Here is a 20009-nt window from a genome sequence, read left to right on the forward strand (position 1 = left end):
GATGCTCTGTAAGAAAATTTGATATAATGCACTTGAAATAAGATAAGAAAAGAGTTCCTGTATTTTAGGAAAATTTGCCTTATTTGTGGTTATTTTGTACAGCAGAATGATTCATAGTTCATTGTAGAAATACTTTAATCTTTACCCCAATCGTGAATGATGTATGTCATTATAAAATGTTTTAAGTAAAATAAAGTAGTGTTTTGGGAGGATAAAAATAGACTTGGCAAAACAACTTGTACTTTCTTTTAGGTTTGTTCCCAGTAAGAGATGCTCTTGTTTACATAAAGCAGAATAAACACCAGAGTTAAACAATGTGACAGTAATAAAACAAACAGTGTGTTACAGGATCCTGTTTTTATTTAAATAGGAAAAGCATAAACATTTGTCATAGTTTCACTGATATATGTAAAACCAGTGTTTTTATACAAGGGTTGAAGAAAACACCTTAATTTTCAGAATACTGCACCATTCAATTCTTCTGCTCTTTAATAGAGGGACATTGTTTGGTTAATTACTCAGACTCTCTGCTCTGGTGCAGCCTGCGGACAGCAGGTTAGCGAAGTTCCGCCTTTATGGGACTGAGGATTGGTGCTCCTTTAGCACAGCATGACTGTTGGACCGTTGCATGGAAACATTTTTAAAAGCTGAAATTGTCATTTTTTCGTTTAATGAAAGGATCTAATCCTTCCTTAAGTCAATGGACAGGATGGGTACAGCAACATGCAGGGGAGGGGCTGAGCTGCGCATTTAAGCAGGAGAAATATCAGCACATATGCAAAGTAGGGGGATGACTTTTTTACAACCTCATATCCCCGTTTTCTTAATTTGAACTTTTATTAAAGATTACATAAAATCTTACTTGTAAGGTTATTTGATAAAATAAAAAAAAACTCACGCACAAAATGATAACAGTTTTAATTATCAGCTCTTTTGGCCAGTTTTTGAGAAGCATAGTCGAAATTGAACACAAGCTTAACAGTCATATGCATAACATTAAGTAGGGTTAGAAAACACACCAGGAAGTCAATTAGCAATGCTAACGTCATTGGATTGGATCAATCTCAGTGGGAGGGGGTCCTTTTTTGGCAGGACTCGTGCAAATCTTGCATAGTTTTGGTCATACATTGGCAGCACTGGTTACTCTGGGCAATGTTGACTGGAGATTCATCTGTTTGCCAGTGGGTTGTCTAGCATTTCAGACCTTTTGGGGATTCATTCAGATCTGCACATAGTTCAAAATCTTCAGCGCGGAACAACTGGCTGCTGAAACAACGGTTCCAATCTAATCCAACTTTAAAGATCCCTTTAAAATTTCTGTAATGACAAAAACTGCTGTAGTTTTGAGGACCCAAATGCAGAGGCAAGAAGCAGAGGTGAGTTCCTAAAGATTTAATTGAAATTACTCACAGGCCACTGAGGCAGGAAACCAAAAATCCAACATAAAAGTACAAAACAAACCAGAACCATGGAGACATCAGGGAAAACATGCATGAGGAGCCAGGAAAAGATGACGAAGCAGCCCCCTGCACAGGAAGAGTATATATATGGGAGACTGAACAAAGACAGGACTAATGAGCTGGTTGGGAGCAGGAGTGAACAGAGGGCAAGCAAGAAAATCCTAAGAACTCAAATATAACTAGAAAACACAACAAAATAGGAATTAAACCAATAAAACTAGAAAACAAAGAAAAACATGAATCAACCTGAAAATGAAAACTCTAAGAAAACTTAACAGAACCAAGACTGTGACCCATACAAATATAAAAGACAAAACTAAAATCAGAACTATAAAATCTATAATAAAATAAAAATAATGTATCAAAGACTAAAATCAACATCTCAGACACTTTAGAAAGCCAAGGCAAAGAGATGAGTTTTCAAAGAGCCATTTAAAATCCGACAAAGAAGTAGACAACTGAAGTTGCAATGGAAGGTCGTTCCACATTTTTGAAGCTGCTACAGAGAAAGCATGATCGCCTCTAAGCTTCCGGTTAGTGTTTGGCACCTCAAGAAGCAGCTGATCGCCTGACCTGAGTGAACAGGAGGGAGCATCAAGGTGCAGCAACTCAGAAAGATAAGATGGAGCACGACCATGGAGAAGTTGTAGGAAAGTCATATTTAAATATCAAGTCATTCTGGCTTAAACATGTATATAAATGCACTCTTTATCAGACGATATTATCCCAAAAGTTAGAAAATTTCCATTTAAAAAAAATCCTATTTCCTATGACTTTAAAAACAAATAAATGAAAAATAAAACTCTGTATGTAAAAGAAAAGTGGGAAAAAGAAACAATAGAATTCAACTTGAAAATTTTCATTCGATTCTTTACCATCTATTAAAGTAAACATCTGTCCACTCAACAAATGTGTTGGAGGCAATGTGGCACTGCTGACGCCAGCCATGCAGAGGTTTTCTGGAACTGCATTGAGATAAAACCTTTCTGGTCTTCGATCCACCTTATACTGTGCAAAGTACCACAATGCATCTGCGCCTTATGTCTAATGTGAATATATTTGGCTAAGATTGTTGGGATCCTCAGGCTTGCCCACCAGAGGGCGCCGAGGATCCTCTTCTGCTCTCTTTGTCTTTCCCTTAGGGCTGGAGTCACTGTCAAGGTTCTGGAGATTACCCTCTGCCTCCAGCAGAGTGCGCCGTGGGTCCTCCTGAGCTGAACCTCCCACACACCTGTGGCTGATCTACTAATCAGGAGGACCACAGTATATAAGCTGACTTCAGACCTTGATTCCACGCCGCAGTGTTGATCTTAGTTGGTTAGCTTCCTGAACCTTCTGCTATTAACTGAGTCTTGGTTGTTCCTAGGTCGAGACCAGATTCTAATATCTTCCTTATTTCTGCCTCACAGGAATCCTGTCCCTCGTGAAAGCTCTGGATGAGCTTAACCTCCTGTCTCCTGGTGAAGCTTAGGGAGAGCACCCTCACTGGAACCCTGTCTCTGACCCGCAGCTCTGGGAGAGCTGTGTCACAGGAAACCAGTGTCAAGCCAGAAGCTCTTGGGAAGCCCAACCTGCTAAACTGCCCTGGTGAGCCAACCCACAGATCCCTACGTGGATGAAACCAGAAGACTTCTTCGAGGAGTTTCCCCAGAGGTTTCCGTGTGGATTATCCCCTGTTGTTCTCTGTGTTGAGCTGGAAGCTCAGATCCAACTTAGCCTTGCTAAGCACACAGCTAGAAGCTTAGCCCCTCATGATCTCAGAGTACCAGCCATCGTCCGTTCCCCGCTCTTACCCCAGTGAACCAGCCCCCAGACTGAACTGTTCCTGCATATTTACTACGTGCTTGTGTTACAATAAACTCTTTGGACTTTTTACCAACGTTCTCCGTGTGTGTTCTGCATCTTGGGCTTTACTCTCATAGACCCCATCATGACAGAACACTGCGGCCAAACACAAAGCCCAGCAGATCACCTCCGTCGTAGCTCTGAGAAACAGGACGCTACTACTCCTGATCACACTCAGTCCCTCCGTGAGTTAAAATCCCCGTTTGACTCTAAGAAAACACTCGTTTCAAGATCCCACAAGCTTCGTGGGAATCACAAGATGGCGCCAGTTCAACTTCCGGTTCCGGATTCGTCACTTCCGGAATTCCGTCCGTCACCTCCGAGTCAAGATGATAAGATCTGGTCTGAACTCATCCCATCGTTTTCGTCACCCGGTCCTCCTCTACCTGAGAGATTTTCTGGCGACCCAAGTAAGCTCAAGGGATTTCTATTTCAGTGTCGGTTATTTTTTAGTTTTCACGCTTTTAATTTTCGTTCTGATAAGGATAGGTTAGCCTTTATTATTTCTTTTCTGTCTGGTGAAGCCCTTGACTGGGCGGAGACCAAATTTCCGCTTAAAACCAGAACAAACTGCACATATGAAAGATTCATCCGAGAGTTAGAAAAAACCTTTACTCAGTCCTCTAGTTTCTCCGTTTCCAGTTACCTTCTGAATTCAAAACAGGGTAATAGGTCCGTAGCTGAATTTTCTTCCGAGTTCCTGAGTAGAGCAGCCGTTTCCGGGTGGAACGAGTCTGCACTCAAGTCAGCTTTCCTCGTAGCTTTAAATGAATCCGTCAGAAAAGAGCTTTCTTTTTTCGTCGAACCAGATAACCTCGAGAATCTCATAAAACTAGCCATAGGATTAAACACTGCATCACAAACCAGTTCCAGTTCCTCTCCACGCCAGTTTAGCCTCAGTTCTCATGTTCTCGACCTCCATTTAGCTCCAACCGTTAAAGGACTTAAGATTAACCCATCTAATTCTCATCATACAGTTAGAGTTCCCCGTCAGCCTGATCAGACACCTGCACCCGTCACCGTTAAAACTGAACCAGTTCCCTCACCTGTTAATCGAGCTCCCCACATCCATGAAGCTAATCTATGGAACTTTTTCTATGGAGATAGAGATGATATCTGCCCTTTCGAGCCACCGCTTTCTGTTACACGCCAGCCAGACCCAGTTAATTTAAAACCTGACCCCTTGCCTGAATCTTTAGCCTCTGATTCTGTAATCCATTCTGGAATTATCATTTCTCAACCAGTTAATTTTGCGTCAGATTCTACCTATAAACCAGTTAGCCTAGCTCCAAAGACCTCTCGGCGAAAGAAAAGGCGTCGCCCTGAGCCAGCCCTGTGCCGTCCAGAGACCCCTGAGCCTGCCCTGTGCCGTCTAGAGACCCCTGAGCTAAAGATTAGAAGGACTTCAGAATTTGGAGTTGATGGAGATAGGCCTCCAAGAGCCTCTCTACAGGGACCACAAACCGCCAAGAGTCCTCTACAGACGCCTCAAGCCTCCTCAGAAACTGAACTTGAGCCTCCATGGATGTTCCCTCCAGTTCCAGAGGTGGAACCACAGTCGGTGGTCCCACCTGCTCCTGAGGCTGAACCGCAATCAGTGGTCCCTCCTGCTCCTGAGGGTGAACCACAGTCGGTGGTGTCACCTGCTCCTGAGACGGAACCACAGTCGGTGGTGTCTCCTGTCCCTGAGGTGGAGCCACAGTCGGTGGCCTCCCCAGTTCCTAAGGCGGATCCACGGTCGATGGGTTCACATGTTCCTGAGGCGGATCCACAGTCGGTGGGTTCGCATGTTCCTGAGTTGGAGCCACTGTCGGCGGTCTCCCCTGTTCCTGAGTTGGAGCCGCAATCAGCGGGCTCCCCTGTTCCTGACCGGGAGCCGCAATCGGCGGGCTCCCCTGTTCCTGACCGGGAGCCGCAATCGGCGGGCTCCCCTGTTCCTGACCGGGAGCCGCAATCGGCGGGCTCCCCTGTTCCTGACCGGGAGCCGCAATCGGCGGGCTCCCCTGCTCCAGAGCCGCAATCGGCGGGCTCCCCTGCTCCAGAGCCGCAGCCGGCGGGCTCCTCAGAGCCTCCTCCTGAGCCGCAACCAGCGGTTCCCTCAGAGCCTCCTCCTGAACCGCTGTCGGCGGTTCCCTCAGAGCCTCCTCCTGAGCCGCTGTCGGCGGTTCCCTCAGAGCCTCCTCCTGAGCCGCTGTCGGCGGTTCCCTCAGAGCCTCCTCCTGAGCCGCTGTCGGCGGCCTCTTCAGAGCCTCCTCCAGAGCCGCAGTCGGCGGTCGCTACAGAGCCTGAGCGGCCGAGGAGGGGACGGGGTACCCCGTGGGGGTACCTGCTGAAGCTTGGGCGTCATCCTCCTGATAAGCTGCTTCGCCTACGGCCCCGCGGCAGACCTCCAGAGCGTCAGCTTCGCCTCCGGCCCCGCGGCAGACCTCCAAAGCGTCATCTTCACCTCCGGCCCTGGGCAGACCTCCGGAGCGTCATCTTCACCTCCGGTCGCGCGGCAGAACCCCGGAGCGTCATCTTCACCTCCGGCCCCGCGGCAGAACCCCGGAGCGTCATCTTCACCTCCGGCCCCGTGGCAGACCCCCAGAGTGTCGGCGTCGCCTTCGACCCCGCAGCCGGCCACCTAAGACTCTGCTCCGTAGCCGGATCCTAGGCCGGTATCCTGAACCTCAACCGTGCCTACGGCCCAGCAGTGGTCCTCCCAAGATGCTGCTTCGTCTCCAGCCCCATGGTCGACCTCCTGAACATCTGTCTCGCCTCCGACCCTGCAACCGGCCACCAAAGACTTTGCTCCGTTACCGGATCCTCGGCCGGCCCCCTGAACCTCTGCCATGCCTCCGGCCCAGCAGTGGTCCTTATAAGACGCTGCTTCGTTCCCAGCCCCGTGGTCGGCCTCCTGAGCAGCTTCTACGCCTCCGCTGCCGGCCCCACGGCAGGCCACCTGAGACTGTGTCCTGCAGCCGGCCCCACGGCAGGCCACCTGAGGCTGTGTCCTGCAGCCTGCCCCTCGGCCGGCCACCCGAGACTGTGTCCCGCAGCTGGCCCCTCGGCCGGCCACCTGAGAATCTGTCCCACTGCCGGTCCCTCGGCCGGCCACCAGAGACTTTGCCCAAGAAAGTTGTCGGGTTTTCTTTTGTTTTCGTCCACCATAAGTGGATCGTTTTTTGTTTTCTGCCCTCCTGGCCTGTTTCCCCCTTCGCCCACCCTGGGTGGGTTGTTTTTTGTTTGTTGGACCTTTTTTTCTGTTGGTTCTGGCCCTCCTCGCCCTAGTGCCCCCTCCGCCCGCCCTGGGTGGGTTGTTTTTGTTTTCTGGACTCTATTGTCTGTTGTCTCTGGCCCTCCTCGCCCTAGTGCCCCCTCCGCCCACCCTGAGTGGGTTGTTTTTTGGACTTTTTTTTTTTTCAGGGGGCGTCTGGAATCCGCCCTTGAGGGGGGGGCTCTGTTGGGATCCTCAGGCTTGCCCACCAGAGGGCGCCGGGGATCCTCTTCTGCTCTCTTTGTCTTTCCCTTAGGGCTGGAGTCACTGTCAAGGTTCTGGAGATTACCCTCTGCCTCCAGCAGAGTGCGCCGTGGGTCCTCCTGAGCTGAACCTCCCACACACCTGTGGCTGATCTACTAATCAGGAGGACCACAGTATATAAGCTGACTTCAGACCTTGATCCCACGCCGCAGTGTTGATCTTAGTTGGTTAGCTTCCTGAACCTTCTGCTATTAACTGAGTCTTGGTTGTTCCTAGGTCGAGACCAGATTCTAATATCTTCCTTATCTCTGCCTCACAGGAATCCTGTCCCTCGTGAAAGCTCTGGATGAGCTTAACCTCCTGTCTCCTGGTGAAGCTTAGGGAGAGCACCCTCACTGGAACCCTGTCTCTGACCCGCAGCTATGGGAGAGCTGCGTCACAGGAAACCAGTCTCAAGCCAGAAGCTCTTGGGAAGCCCAACCTGCTAAACTGCCCTGGTGAGCCAACCCACAGATCCCTACGTGGATGAAACCAGAAGACTTCTTCGAGGAGTTTCCCCAGAGGTTTCCGTGTGGATTATCCCCTGTTGTTCTCTGTGTTGAGCTGGAAGCTCAGATCCAACTTAGCCTTGCTAAGCTCACAGCTAGAAGCTTAGCCCCTCATGATCTCAGAGTACCAGCCATCCTCCGTTCCCCGCACATACCCCAGTGAACCAGCCCCCGGACTGAACTGTTCCTGCATATTTACTACGTGCTTGTGTTACAATAAACTCTTTGGACTTTTTACCAACGTTCTCCGTGTGTGTTCTGCATCGTGGGCTTTACTCTCATAGACCCCATCATGACAAAGATATTACTGTCAGCGGGGAGGAAACGCATAACAAGAAGACCTGAGCCACCCAACCATACTCAGTGGATGGACATTGTGGAGGAAATATTCACTATAGAAAGAATGACTTTCATTTTAAGATTGAAAAAAGCTCAATTTAAAGAAAAATGGGAAAAATGGATAACATATAAATTAGCCTAGGAAACTGTCTGACTTTTGCATCACGACAACCGGCTGCTGTCTTAGGTTCGAGTGATCATTTTGTTTTGGTTTTGTACTTTGCTGATGATCAGAGGGCTGAAATCAGCGCATTGTTCCTTCTATTGTCAAAAACATAAAGATAATAGTGGAAAACAAAACAAAAAACAAATAAAAGAACTTTAAAATGAATCCTAAAATGTACAGGGAGCCAGTCTAATGAGGCTCATATTTACGACAGATGCCAGATAAATATGGAGGATAAAAAGTGCCAAAATTAAATAAATAAATACAGCATTAAATAAATAATTAAATGTGTCAATAATTAATTAAATGTGGAATTAAATAAATAAATGTGTCATTCATTAATTAAAACCACGTCACTAATATAAAGTGCCACAATTAAATAAATAAATACAGCGATAAACAATTAATTAAATGTGTAATTCATTAAATAAATAAGGAATTGAATAATTATTTCAGTGTGCATTTAATTATTTCATGGTCCTGTGTTGCAGTGCATCGAAACCATTAAAAGAATCTGTCAAACTCACCCATCAAAGTTAGGGGGCGGTTATCTAACACCTGATTGGTCACCCTGCACATTAAAGGAATAGTACACCCAAAACATGATTAGGCATCATTTTCTACTCACCCCCATGCTGAACAACACTCTGGAGTACTTTTTTGATATCTCAAATGCATCTGGAGATCTGGGAGGCTTCTTGCTGTCTGCTGACATTCAAATAATGGAGGTCTATGGTGCCCGAGACAGAAAGGTCCATAAAAGTCCACAAAAAACGTGTCAATATTTGTGGACTTTTATGGACCTTTCTGCCTCGGGCGCTGGGCACCTCCATTATTTGAATGTCAGCAGACAGCAAGAAGCCTCCCAGATCTCCAGATGCATTTGAGATATCAAAAAAGTACTCCAGAGTGTTGTTCAGCATGGGGGTGAGTAGAAAATGAAGGCTAATCATGTTTTGGGTGTACTATTCCTTTAAGGCGAAGCACATCGATTACAGAGACTCGATTCGCGTTAACCCTTGCCCCTAACTTTGATGGGTGAGTTTGACAGATTCTTTTAATGGTTTCGATGCACTGCGACACAGGACCATGAAATAATTAAATGCACACTGAATTAATTATATATTTTTTTTTAATAAAATGAAGACGTATTTTATTAAATTAATGACACATTTATATATTTAATTCCTTATTTATTTAATGAATTACACATTTAATTAATTGTTTATCGCTGTATTTATTTAATTGTGGCACTTTATATTGGTGACGTGGTTTTAAAAAATGAATAACACATTTAATTCCAGATTTAAATTAATTATTGACACATTTAATTATTTATTTAATGCTGTATTTATTTATTTAATTTTGGCACTTTTTATCCTCCATAGATAAAAGACGTGCTGCGGTGGTTTTGCACTCTCTGCAGTTGAGCAACGTTAGAGGCACCAACCACCAAATAAAATTGTTCTAATTTTATACTCATTATGATTTTAAACAATCATATCACAGCTGCCCACAAGAACAAATTAAAAGTGTTTCATGTATTTTTAGTTGTGTTCGGAAAATTTAGATTTCTCTTGTCTTATATATTTAGTTATGCTATTGATCCAGTGAAAAAGGTTTTTACTCAGTTTGTTTCAGCTGCAAAGCTGAGAAAATGTCTGAGTGAGGGATGGTTTTAGACAAAACATAGTTATTCCCACGACAAGCCAAATTGTTTCTCAAGGTTTGGTAAAATGTGTGTAATTTGTTTTGACTCAGACACAACCTTCACAGTTTTTCCATCAACATAAATAAGGGAGACAAACTCTGTCAAATCAGAACAGGGCTGATTACTATGCCGTAAAAGCTCTATGATGAACTGTTCTCTCTTTGCAAAGATAAGAAAATAAAGTGCCGACTGAATTAAATCCATCGATCTCCGTTTATTTAACTAGGGTGAACAGTTGAATACTTTTTTCCCACTAATTCTTCCACAGGTTTAACCAATTTAGTCCCATTGAGAGTAACGGTGATTTTTTTCAAAGTGGTTTGTGCGTGACACTTTTCAATGGAATAAACATCATTTGAGTCATTAATAGGCAAAAGTTCATAAATTCGTGCTACAGGAAATCATTTTGGAGAAAAAAAAAGTCAAAAAGTCATCACCCTACTAAAGCTTAGACTGGAGCAGGATGATTGATACCAGACACTGACTACACTAACAGCTCCACAGCAGCAAAAACTGACTTTAGACATTTAGAAACTCTCCGCAGAGCTTCTCCCCCTGTTTCCTACATCTGTGGATTCTTAACCTCCCGGGAATTACGAGGCTCCTTGGAGGCTAAAGCGATTTGCTGAAGTCTCGGAACATGATGCTACCCTTTAAGAATCTGTTTTGGAGGAAAGCTACTCTGGCAGCTGCTGGTCTCTAACTGGTCTGAGCAAGAAGATCGTTTTATCCAGATATGTTTGAATAAATCATAGCTTTTAAGTTTAACAAGCTGTTTTTTTTCCTCTCTGCAGCTCCTTGCTGTTTGTTTACTCTCCGAAGGCCAGAAGCTTCATTTACACTGGAGCCACAAGGTAAGTGCATTTTAACAGCAGCCAGATGTTGCTTTGCAAAATGAAGAAGCTTAGCTTTTACCAGTTCGATGTGAACCATAGAGGTGCTAAACGAAGGGAAGATGTCAGCGACAATCATAGAGGCAGACCCAGCTGTCCATCAGTCCAGGAAGGATTACAGGCCATTTCCGAAACACTGAAGTCCATCATTTTATTATGACCGTGTTTTTGTTTTCAAATAATAACCTTGAAAGCTTCTGCCATCTTTAGAAATAATGTTTTTTAAACCAGGGGTCTGTAACTTGTGACTCCTGAGCCCGTATGGCTCTTTAGGCCCTCAGCAGTTGCTCTGAATAACTTTGGACAAAAATGTTAAAAACATGAGGTTTTCTAACATAAACCATTTTTTTTTGGGACACTCTTAATCCCAAGTTGGGTCACGAGGGGTGCTGGTGCCTGGGGTGCAGGCAGGGTCCTTCCTGAGCAGGTTGCAAGTCCATCACAGGGAAACAAACAACCATTCACACCTAAGGGGAATTTAGAGAAGCCAAGTAACCTAACAGTCATGTTTTTGGACTGTGGGAGGAAGCCGGAGTACCCAGAGAGAACATGCAAACTCAATGCAGAAAGACCGGAATTGAACCTGGAACCCTCTTGCTGCAAGGCAGCAGTTCTACCCACTGCGCCACTGAGCAGCCCTGTTCTGTTTATTTTGTCATTAATCTACAGACTACTAAGAAGAATGTATACTTTCTGTAAAATTGCATTGTTTCATTAATAAAGATAGTTTGGGTTTCTTCTCTCTTTGGCATTTTTCTTTGCTCTAAGGCGGAGGTCTTCAACAGGGGTCTGCGACCCCTAGGGGGTCAACGGAGGTACTGCATGGGGGAAAATTTTGGTTGGTTAGACTTTTTTTTATATTCCCCTCTGCAATTTTTCCCACTAATTGAAATATCTTTAAATCCACATTAACATGAATTCAACAGACTGTAGTAAACAGATAAATGGAGGCAGATGTCTTTCAGTCATCAATGCTCACATTCAGCGACACACAGGAGCTCTTTCAAGCTGGGCACCGTTTCATTCACAACACCTGTCCCATCAACCAGGAATCTGAAATTTAATAATCCCAGGGAGAAATTACTTTAGTTACATTACTCCATCTGTAATAGAGTGACTATAGGACCAGTTTGATAGAACACTATTTAATACAATATATATAATTAGGGGGTCCCTGCTCCATCTCGCCATCAGTTTGGGGGTCCTTGGCCTGGAAAACGTTGGTAGACCCCTGCTCTGAGGTCTATATTAGATAATACTTTTGTTCTTTGATTTAAATGAATGAGATAATCATCGGATTGTAAATGTCTCCAACCTGTGCTCTTAAGTCTTTTGCTTTGTGAGATAGGAGGCTGCGGTTAACAAGTTGTGGTTTCACCATCACGTGTAAATCTGTAACATCTCCCCACCTGTTTGTGGTCAGGTCGGGATCCTGATCTGCCTGATTTTCTCCATCGTAGCCACTGCCGTCTTGTCTGACCTGTGGGGAGAAGAATGGACAACGCTGCTGCTCTCCTTCCAGGTGACCACCTCCTCTTCTCCTCCAGCAGCCTTGTCCTGCTTCCCGTCTGATTTCCACTGATGGTTGACGTTTTTTAACCTAATCAGGTGACGGCGCCTTATTTGCATCTTGGCAGTGTTCTGCTGATGACATCGTTGGCCTGGCCCATAGCTTTGCATATTTTTCGCATGAACGGCAGAGGTGAGTCATGTGGTTTGTTGCACAAATTAATTGCAAGTGACATTTTATTTATTGTATAAAAAGATTAAAAGTAAAAAAAACTGTATTTCCTTTAGTGTTTAACGGACATCTCTGTCAGCTTATGGCTTCCATCTCCACACATTGATTTACAAAACGTTTTCTGGGTCTGTCGTAGAATCGTAGGAATAAAAGTCGCTCTTATAGATTTAATTTTAGTAAAAATCTCTTAAGGTTAGTTTCCTCCACCTTTTTCTCTTTATTTATGTCTGTCATTTAGCCAAAAAAAAGAAGCAGGAGGTCACAGTAAAATGCTGATGGATGAGTCCACATTATATTAGATGTAGCCAAATGCTCAGCAATGTGAGTCAACATTTAGCAAATCAGATAAATAAGGTGGCTTTAAACATATTGATGCTGTGTGAAACTTTCCTCATCATTAACATTTCCTTTTAGTCAACATTTTATAATCAAGTTATCTATAATTATTATACAGTAAGATGTTTTTTTCTCTTTTTTTCTTGTATCTACCAATCAGAGGAGCTCTTAGATAGCACCACATGTTCACGTCCTCACTAAGGCTCAATCCCAAACAGACCCCCTAAGCACTGACCCAGGGGCGGATTTTGAACATTTGGGGCCTTAGGCAAAGACAGGCAGGGGCCCCTCTGAATAGAGAAGACAATACATAAAACAGACCCATTATACAGATAGAGAAATGTTAATAGAATAGACATCCATTATCTGTTCTAGGTTGTGTCCCTCTCTTCTTGTCCCTTTTCTTCTTGTTTTCCTCTCTATGTTTTGTACTCAGCTGACTTTTCATGCTGTCTCTAAAGGAATGAAAGATTTTTTCCAAGCACTAAGCTCACTTAGCTGATTGCTCCCTCCTGTGTTTCCAAAAAGGCCAAAGTAAATAACCCAGTCCTTCTTTTCACTGTAGACAAGCCATGATCTGCTTATCTGTTCTCCATTTTTCATTTGGATGAAATAATAGCTGCATGAATCATGACAGCAGACAAGATAGAGGAGAGCAGGAGGCGGGGTTACCAATCTACTCGCTCTGGAGAGCAGAGTTCGCTGCTTTTAGATGTTGTCTCCAAAGTCTCCAGTAGCAGAAAAAAGTTGCTAAATTTGGCTTGTCTACAGTGAAAAGAAGGACTGGGTTATTTACTTTGGTCTTTTTGGAAACACAGGAAGGAGCAATCAGCTAAGTGAGCTTAGTGCTTGGAAAAAAATCTTTCATTCCTTTAGAGACAGCATGAAAAGTCAGCTGAGTACAAAACATAGAGAGGAAAACAAGAAGAAAAGGGACAAGAAGAGAGGGACACAACCTAGAACAGATAATGGATGTCTATTCTATTAACATTTCTCTATCTGTATAACGGGTCTGTTTTATGTGTTGTGTTCTAAAATCAGAGGGCCACTGAACTGAGGATAATTCTTGATTCTTAATTCAAGCAGTTTTGTAATCTTAAAAAGTTGATATTTAGGTACTTTGTTGTTGTATAATATGGTTCTAACCACTAAGCAAAATTCACACTAACAAAGAAAATAAGAACCTACACAATACAATTTTATGGTTATTTAATCTTTTTTTTTATCCTGAAAACATTAAAATACTAGCAATAGGATTGTCTCTGTTTCAGTGAGGAAGATGCTGATCTTTAGGGTGTATCTGGCCATCCTGTTTACTCTCTACCTGGTGCCGCTCGGTTTGTATTCTCCTTGCATCAAAGAGAAAGGGACCCTGGGCCCTGCGCCGGCTCTGATTGGCCACAGAGGAGCACCCATGGTGAGCTGAGTCACATCTTTACTTATCAGAAATGTTGAAAAATACCAGATTCTCTGTCATTTAAGAGATGGAAACAGGTCAGATGCTAGTTATAATATGTATATCTATTAACAATTCAGTAAAAATAAAGAAGGGAAAACAACAAGTTATCACTTTTTTTGTTTTCATTACATGGAAGCCATAATAATCATCAGAAATAAGTAAAGGCTTAAACATGTTTTTATGTCTAATGACTCTGAAATTTAACTTACTGAAGGTATTAAAAATTATTTCCATATTTTGGGAAATAGACCCTTATTTCAGTCAGATCCAGTTTTTAAGTTCTGGCAGAAGTGATTTAGATCTTGGAGGTGATGCCTGTTTGTATTTGCTGATTAATCCAGTTATTAACACTGAGTTACTGCAGCAGGAAGTTAAGGTTCTGATTCTGTTGGTCCTCGCTGTGCAGCTCGCTCCAGAAAACACACTGATGTCCTTTGAGAAGGCAGTGGAAGCTGGATGTGACGGCCTGGAGACAGACGTTGCTATAAGGTCAGTTTGTAGCATGTGGGTGTAGCTTGATGCCACCTAGAACCAAACATGTTGCAGCTTTACTGAGTAAAGGTTCGGTTGTAGAGACGACAGTGGCTAACAGCTCTCTTTAGGCTTCACTGAGGCTTCCTTTGTCTTATCGTGGTTGCAGTTATGATGGTGTGCCATTCCTCATGCATGACCACAACCTCCAACGCACCACCAACATCCATGAGGTTTTTCCAAACCGGACCAACACCCCTGCTGCCATGTTCACCTGGAGCGAGCTTGAGAGTCTGAACGCCGGTTCCTGGTTCCTGTCTGTGAGTCTCAGAACATTTTCAAACGCTCAGGCTATAAGCAGGATGTAGGAGCTGCAATCGGAAGTATTTGGATCAAAGCCTTAAAGGCTTCTGGTAAATTATACCTAACGTTTCCAACCTAGATAAAATATTCTAGAACTTAAGCAAAGGATTTGGAGCACGTAGGATTTACTGGCTGCAGTAGAACCATCAGTTAACAATAAGCTGGTGAAGATTCTCAGTCATCCAATCATTCCATTACTAAGCAGTGGACCTGTTCTTCTGTTTCAGTTTGCATGTTTTCTAAGCCATAATTCAATTGAATTCTGTTTATTTCTATAGCTCCAATTCACATCATGTCATCTCAAGGCACGTTACAGTTCACCAGATCATCCAGTCAAATTGTTTCAAAGTTTTCTATCGTAGGAAAACCAGTTGATTGCATCGACTTGAAGGCAATTCCTCACACTAAGCATGCTTGTAGTGACAGTGGAGAGGAGAAACAGGAAGAAACCTCCAGCAGAACCAGGCTCAGTGTGAGCGGCCATCTGCTGAGGCCCACTGGGGTTCAAGGAGACAGAAGCAGACATAGAAAAAGAAGCATAGATACAAAAAGTAGCTGTAAAAGGCGGCTCCGTCCAGGAAACACACAGCCAGGCAGACAAGCTCCGAGCCAGCTCCCATGTCAGAGGATGAAGAGAGCACATCCAGTTAGTCACAGTCAGAGAAACAGGACTACACTGGAAAACAGGCCGATCTCCAACATCTAGGAACAAAGATGTTGATGGCAGCAGCACAGCTGATATTTCTCTCCAGGATGGAGTCACAGCCAAACAGGAACAGACCAGATGAAGCTACTATGAGAAAAAGCAGAGAGAGCAGAACGTTAGAGATTGAACTAACAGATTCTGCAGAGTGGGAGAATAGAGATAGAATGAAGCAGAATGATGAAAAAGGGGTCCCTATGTCCTCCAGCAATCTAAGCCTATAGCAGCAGAACTATAGAGATAGCTCAGGATAACCTGAGCCACTCTAACTAGAAGCTTTATCAAAAAAGGAAAGTTTTAAGCCTAGCCTTAAAAGTAGACAGGGTGTCTGCCTCACGGACTAAAACTGGTAGTTGGTTCCACAGGAGAGGAGCCTGAGAACTAAAAGATCTGCCTCCCATTCTACTTTTAGAAATTCTAGGAACCACTAGTAAACCTGCAGATTGAGAGCGAAGTGCTCTGTTAGGAACATAAGGAACAATCAGATCTCTGATATCAGATGGAGCTTGGCCATTTAAGGCTTTATATGTGAGAAGGAGGATTTTAAATTCTATTCTGGATTTAACAGGAAGCCAATGAAGAGAAGCCAGGATAGGAGAGATATGATCTCTCTTTTTCATTTTCATCAGAACTCTGGCTGCAGCATTTTGAATCAGCTGAAGGCTTTTAACTACAGTTTGTGGACTTCCTGATAGTAAAGAATTACAATAGAATAGAAACCTCTTTGATAAGGGATTTAAATGACAAGTCCTCTCTCTATAAAGCCTCAAACTCAACGCTAATCCAGACATTTTTTGAATTGAAAAACCTCCAGGATGGGAAGAGAAACATCTTCAAACTTGGAAGCAAAGTCCAGTGGATTGTTTTTTTAAACTTTATCTCCAATAATTACGGTTCACAGCTGTCATACCAGCATAAAATGCAGTTTATACAGGCTCAACTTCTGACGGTACTTTTTGATTAATTTTGTCAAAGTTAGAGGACAAGGAGAACCAGAACAAGATGTAAAACATGGTAATTTGACTGAAGCAGGTAGAAAGCACTGGCTGAGACTCATGGGCGGTTCTAGACAGGGGCCAACGGGGGCCAGTGCCCCTGTAATGAAGACATAATACTCAAAGAAATTTTAATGATGATATTTGCTGGAAGAGACATGGTTACTGATAGTTCTTTTAGATCTATTTAATTTTTTTCTTTAATAAATTCAGTTTTTCTGATTATTTAAAAACAATAAGGTGATAGCTTTAGTGGCATTAAGATAGGATCCCAGTTTTTATGTGCTAAATGTTTAAAAAAATAAAAAATAAATAAAAATACTCGTTTTTTCTTGAGTTCTAATTAGATTTTATAGGAAAACTATAATTTTAACTTAAATTAAGTCAAAAATATATAAAATTATGAATGTATATTGACCTAATAACGTATATAAGTTTAATTAAACCCAATTGAATAGAAATTTACTTCATGCAGCTATCTTAATTTATTTGAATACCTTGCTGTTTTTTATTAAATCTTTTTTCTGTGCCCCCATGAAAACACGCTGGCCCCCTCTTGGCCCCCTGGTACATTTGGTCTAGAACTGCCACTGCTGACAGCATAAAATGCAGTTTATACAGGCTCTGGTGGGCTGCTCCATGCACTGCCTGATCATAGGTGTTGAGAACACCAGAATATCTAACCTGACATAAGTGAGATTCATCCTTGCAGTTCAACTTGAATGTAAAACAGTATCCACTAGGGATGTGGGGAAAAAATCAATTAGGCGATATATCGTGATGCTCAGATGCCCAATATATCCATCTTTCAGTTCTTAATATCGATTAAAAAAATTTTTTTTTTACTGAAACAATGAGGTAAAAATGTTGTTTATGTTTTAGGAAAAAGAGAAAATCCAATATAGGATGAGTAAAATGTCTTTAGGTGACAAAAACATCAAAGCAACAGAAGGTCAACAGCTGAAGTCTAAGTGGGACATGTTGGAGTATTTTTCTTATGAGTGAAACTAGAGCAGCACTGCATTCTGCCAGCAAATGGAAAATATATCGATCAGTTTGTTGCAATAACTGGACATTGATTAGATTTTTCTTTTCTACCCCTTTCAGCAAAATCCATTTGGGACAGCTGGTTCTCTGGGACAGGAGGAGAGACGCCAAGCAGAAAACCAGTCAATCTGCAGCCTGCAGGACTTCCTGCAGCTTGCTGGTCAGACTCACAAACTGGTGATCTTTGACCTCTACCGCCCCCCCTACGGCCACCCGTACAGCAACAGCTGGATTCAGCGCACACTGGATGTCCTCTACAAAGTGTCGTCCATTCAGTCATCACAGGTAAAACGGCTTTAAACAGTTTAGTCTTTCACCTGTCAAGTTGGTTTTAAATGTTCTTCCAGAATAATTTTCTTAATTTTTCTTTTTAATTCAATTTTTCTTTATTTCTTTATTGCATTTTGTAATAGATTATATTATAATTTTTTATTAGCATGGACCAAAAGTTAATTTTTCTAGTTTTTGATCATTCTAGCTGACAGATGATGAAAACCATCTCCTGACTGTGGCATCGACATCAGCCTGTGAGGTGCAGAGGGGTTCAGAAAACACCCAGGTTGCTTTAATTTAGGCCTTTAGGTCATTTGTACCAGGGGTTGACGTTAAGGATTTTTACCACTTGCCCTTTGGGCAGGTGACTTTCACATTTCATTTGCCCAGAAACAATTTTTACCTCCCCAGTATAATGTTTGATAAATATAGTTCCTAATATTCATTTTTGTATATATATCAATTGTTTTTTAAATGTTTTTTGTAATTCAGTATTTTTTAAGTTTCCAGGTTCCTGGTGTGTATCTGCATGCGTCAGATAATGAACTCAAGCCTACATTACCGTGTTAACATGCTTTTCAATCCTTCCTGCACATTCTTTTCAAACTAAACTTTGCTTTAAACTGTTGTGTGCTTGGAAAAATATAAATTGTAAGGTTAAAAATCTAAAAAAGGTTAAAAACTTAAGATAAATCACAAGATAGAGGTCAATGTCACAAATTAATAACTTATTTTAGAGTGACGGTATGTTTATACAAGATAATACTGTTAATATAATGTGACTTTTCTAGAGAATCATCATATATGGTTATTTTATTCAGGGTTTCCACCGTCTGACATCATTTCAGAATTCCCTGACTTTTAACGGACTCAGGATTAGTTTTCCCTGACAAAATAAATGCAGCAACAAGAAAATAATAATAACATAACAGGTCACCAATCTAACATGTTTAGCTCTATAACATTTAAATGCACCTCTCCAATGTCTAAGAGAAAAAAATGTAATGAACATTTTTTAATGTATGACCTGCATCACTGTACAGAAGACTGCCATATGATAGCGCTTTCTAGCTTGTTTGTCGTTTTGGTAACTACATCAAAATTACCGCTAGGTGGACAAAAATCACGCCATCTGGCGGAAAATCTCGCGGCTTTTTCAAATCGCGCGAGAATGTGTACAAAACAACAAAAATGGCGCCGGCTGGGTCGTTTTCAGCGAATGTCGATGATTTTAAAGTAATTTTGAGTGATAAATATACTTTTTTGCGATCATTGCACTCGCCCGGCGGGCAAATGCAATGAAATTTGTACTCTCCCGACAATAAAAACTACTTGCCCCGGGAGATCGGGTGATGGTTAACATCAAGCCCTGTGTACTGAAGGGTCTGGTGTCTAATTTTTGTCATGCCACATATATGGTCAATCAAGCACAGAAGATTAAATCAGACTGAATAAAAATGTAGTCCTCACCGTAAATATCCGCTTAACTCCAGGATGCTGTTATATTTGGCACAGAAAGAAAGTTTTTCCTTCCACTAAACTTTCCATTAATATATGGAAAGTTTAGTGGAAGGAAAAACTTTCTTAGATGAATCAGTCTGTTTCTGCTTCTTTTGCACAGTGACTTTATGTAGCTCACCCACCTGTAGAGGCTTTCTACTGGACTATATGGTGGTTTAGGCCATAAAATGTTGTTTCTGCATAAGGAATTATTGTCTTGTGCAATAATCAAATTTCTGAGAAACAGATTTTTGGGTTACATTTCAAAATAACTAAGAGAAAATAACGTTTGAAATGCATCAGCCTGGGATTAGTCCTTTTTACCCCTTTATTACAACCAGCTAAATAAACTGGATTCAAAATTTTGACGGTACTTTTTGATTAATTTTGTCAAAGTTAGAGGAGAAGGAGAACCAGAACAAGATGTAAAACATGGTAATGTGACTGAAGCAGGTAGAAAGCACTGGCTGAGGCTCATGGGCGGTTCTAGACAGGGGCCAACGGGGGCCAGTGCCCCTGCAACGAAGACGTAATACTCAAAGAAATTTTTATGATGATATTTGCTGGAAGAGACATGTTACTGATGGTTCTTTTGGATCTATTTCATTTTTTTCTTTAATAAATTCTGTTTTACTAATTATTTAAAAACAATAAGGTGATAGCTTTAGTGGCATTAAGATAGGATCCCAGTTTTCATCT

The 20009-nt window shown here is 42.4% G+C and overlaps 1 protein-coding gene across 1 annotated transcript in view; it reads left to right on the plus strand.

Annotated features, from left to right (window-relative positions):
* Positions 1-20009, plus strand: part of LOC119786797 (glycerophosphodiester phosphodiesterase domain-containing protein 5-like) — a 35724-nt gene that overhangs the window by 6524 nt on the left and 9191 nt on the right. Inside the window, exons 4-10 of the mRNA XM_038290352.1 lie at positions 10324-10383; positions 11846-11944; positions 12031-12124; positions 13771-13916; positions 14365-14447; positions 14599-14749; positions 17598-17822. Coding sequence (XP_038146280.1) covers positions 10324-10383; positions 11846-11944; positions 12031-12124; positions 13771-13916; positions 14365-14447; positions 14599-14749; positions 17598-17822 — 858 coding nt within the window. The remainder of the gene's footprint in view (positions 1-10323; positions 10384-11845; positions 11945-12030; positions 12125-13770; positions 13917-14364; positions 14448-14598; positions 14750-17597; positions 17823-20009) is intronic.

Source organism: Cyprinodon tularosa, unplaced genomic scaffold (genome assembly GCF_016077235.1).
Source record: "Cyprinodon tularosa strain WSP-4 unplaced genomic scaffold, ASM1607723v1 ctg28, whole genome shotgun sequence".
NCBI lineage: Eukaryota > Metazoa > Chordata > Actinopteri > Cyprinodontiformes > Cyprinodontidae > Cyprinodon > Cyprinodon tularosa.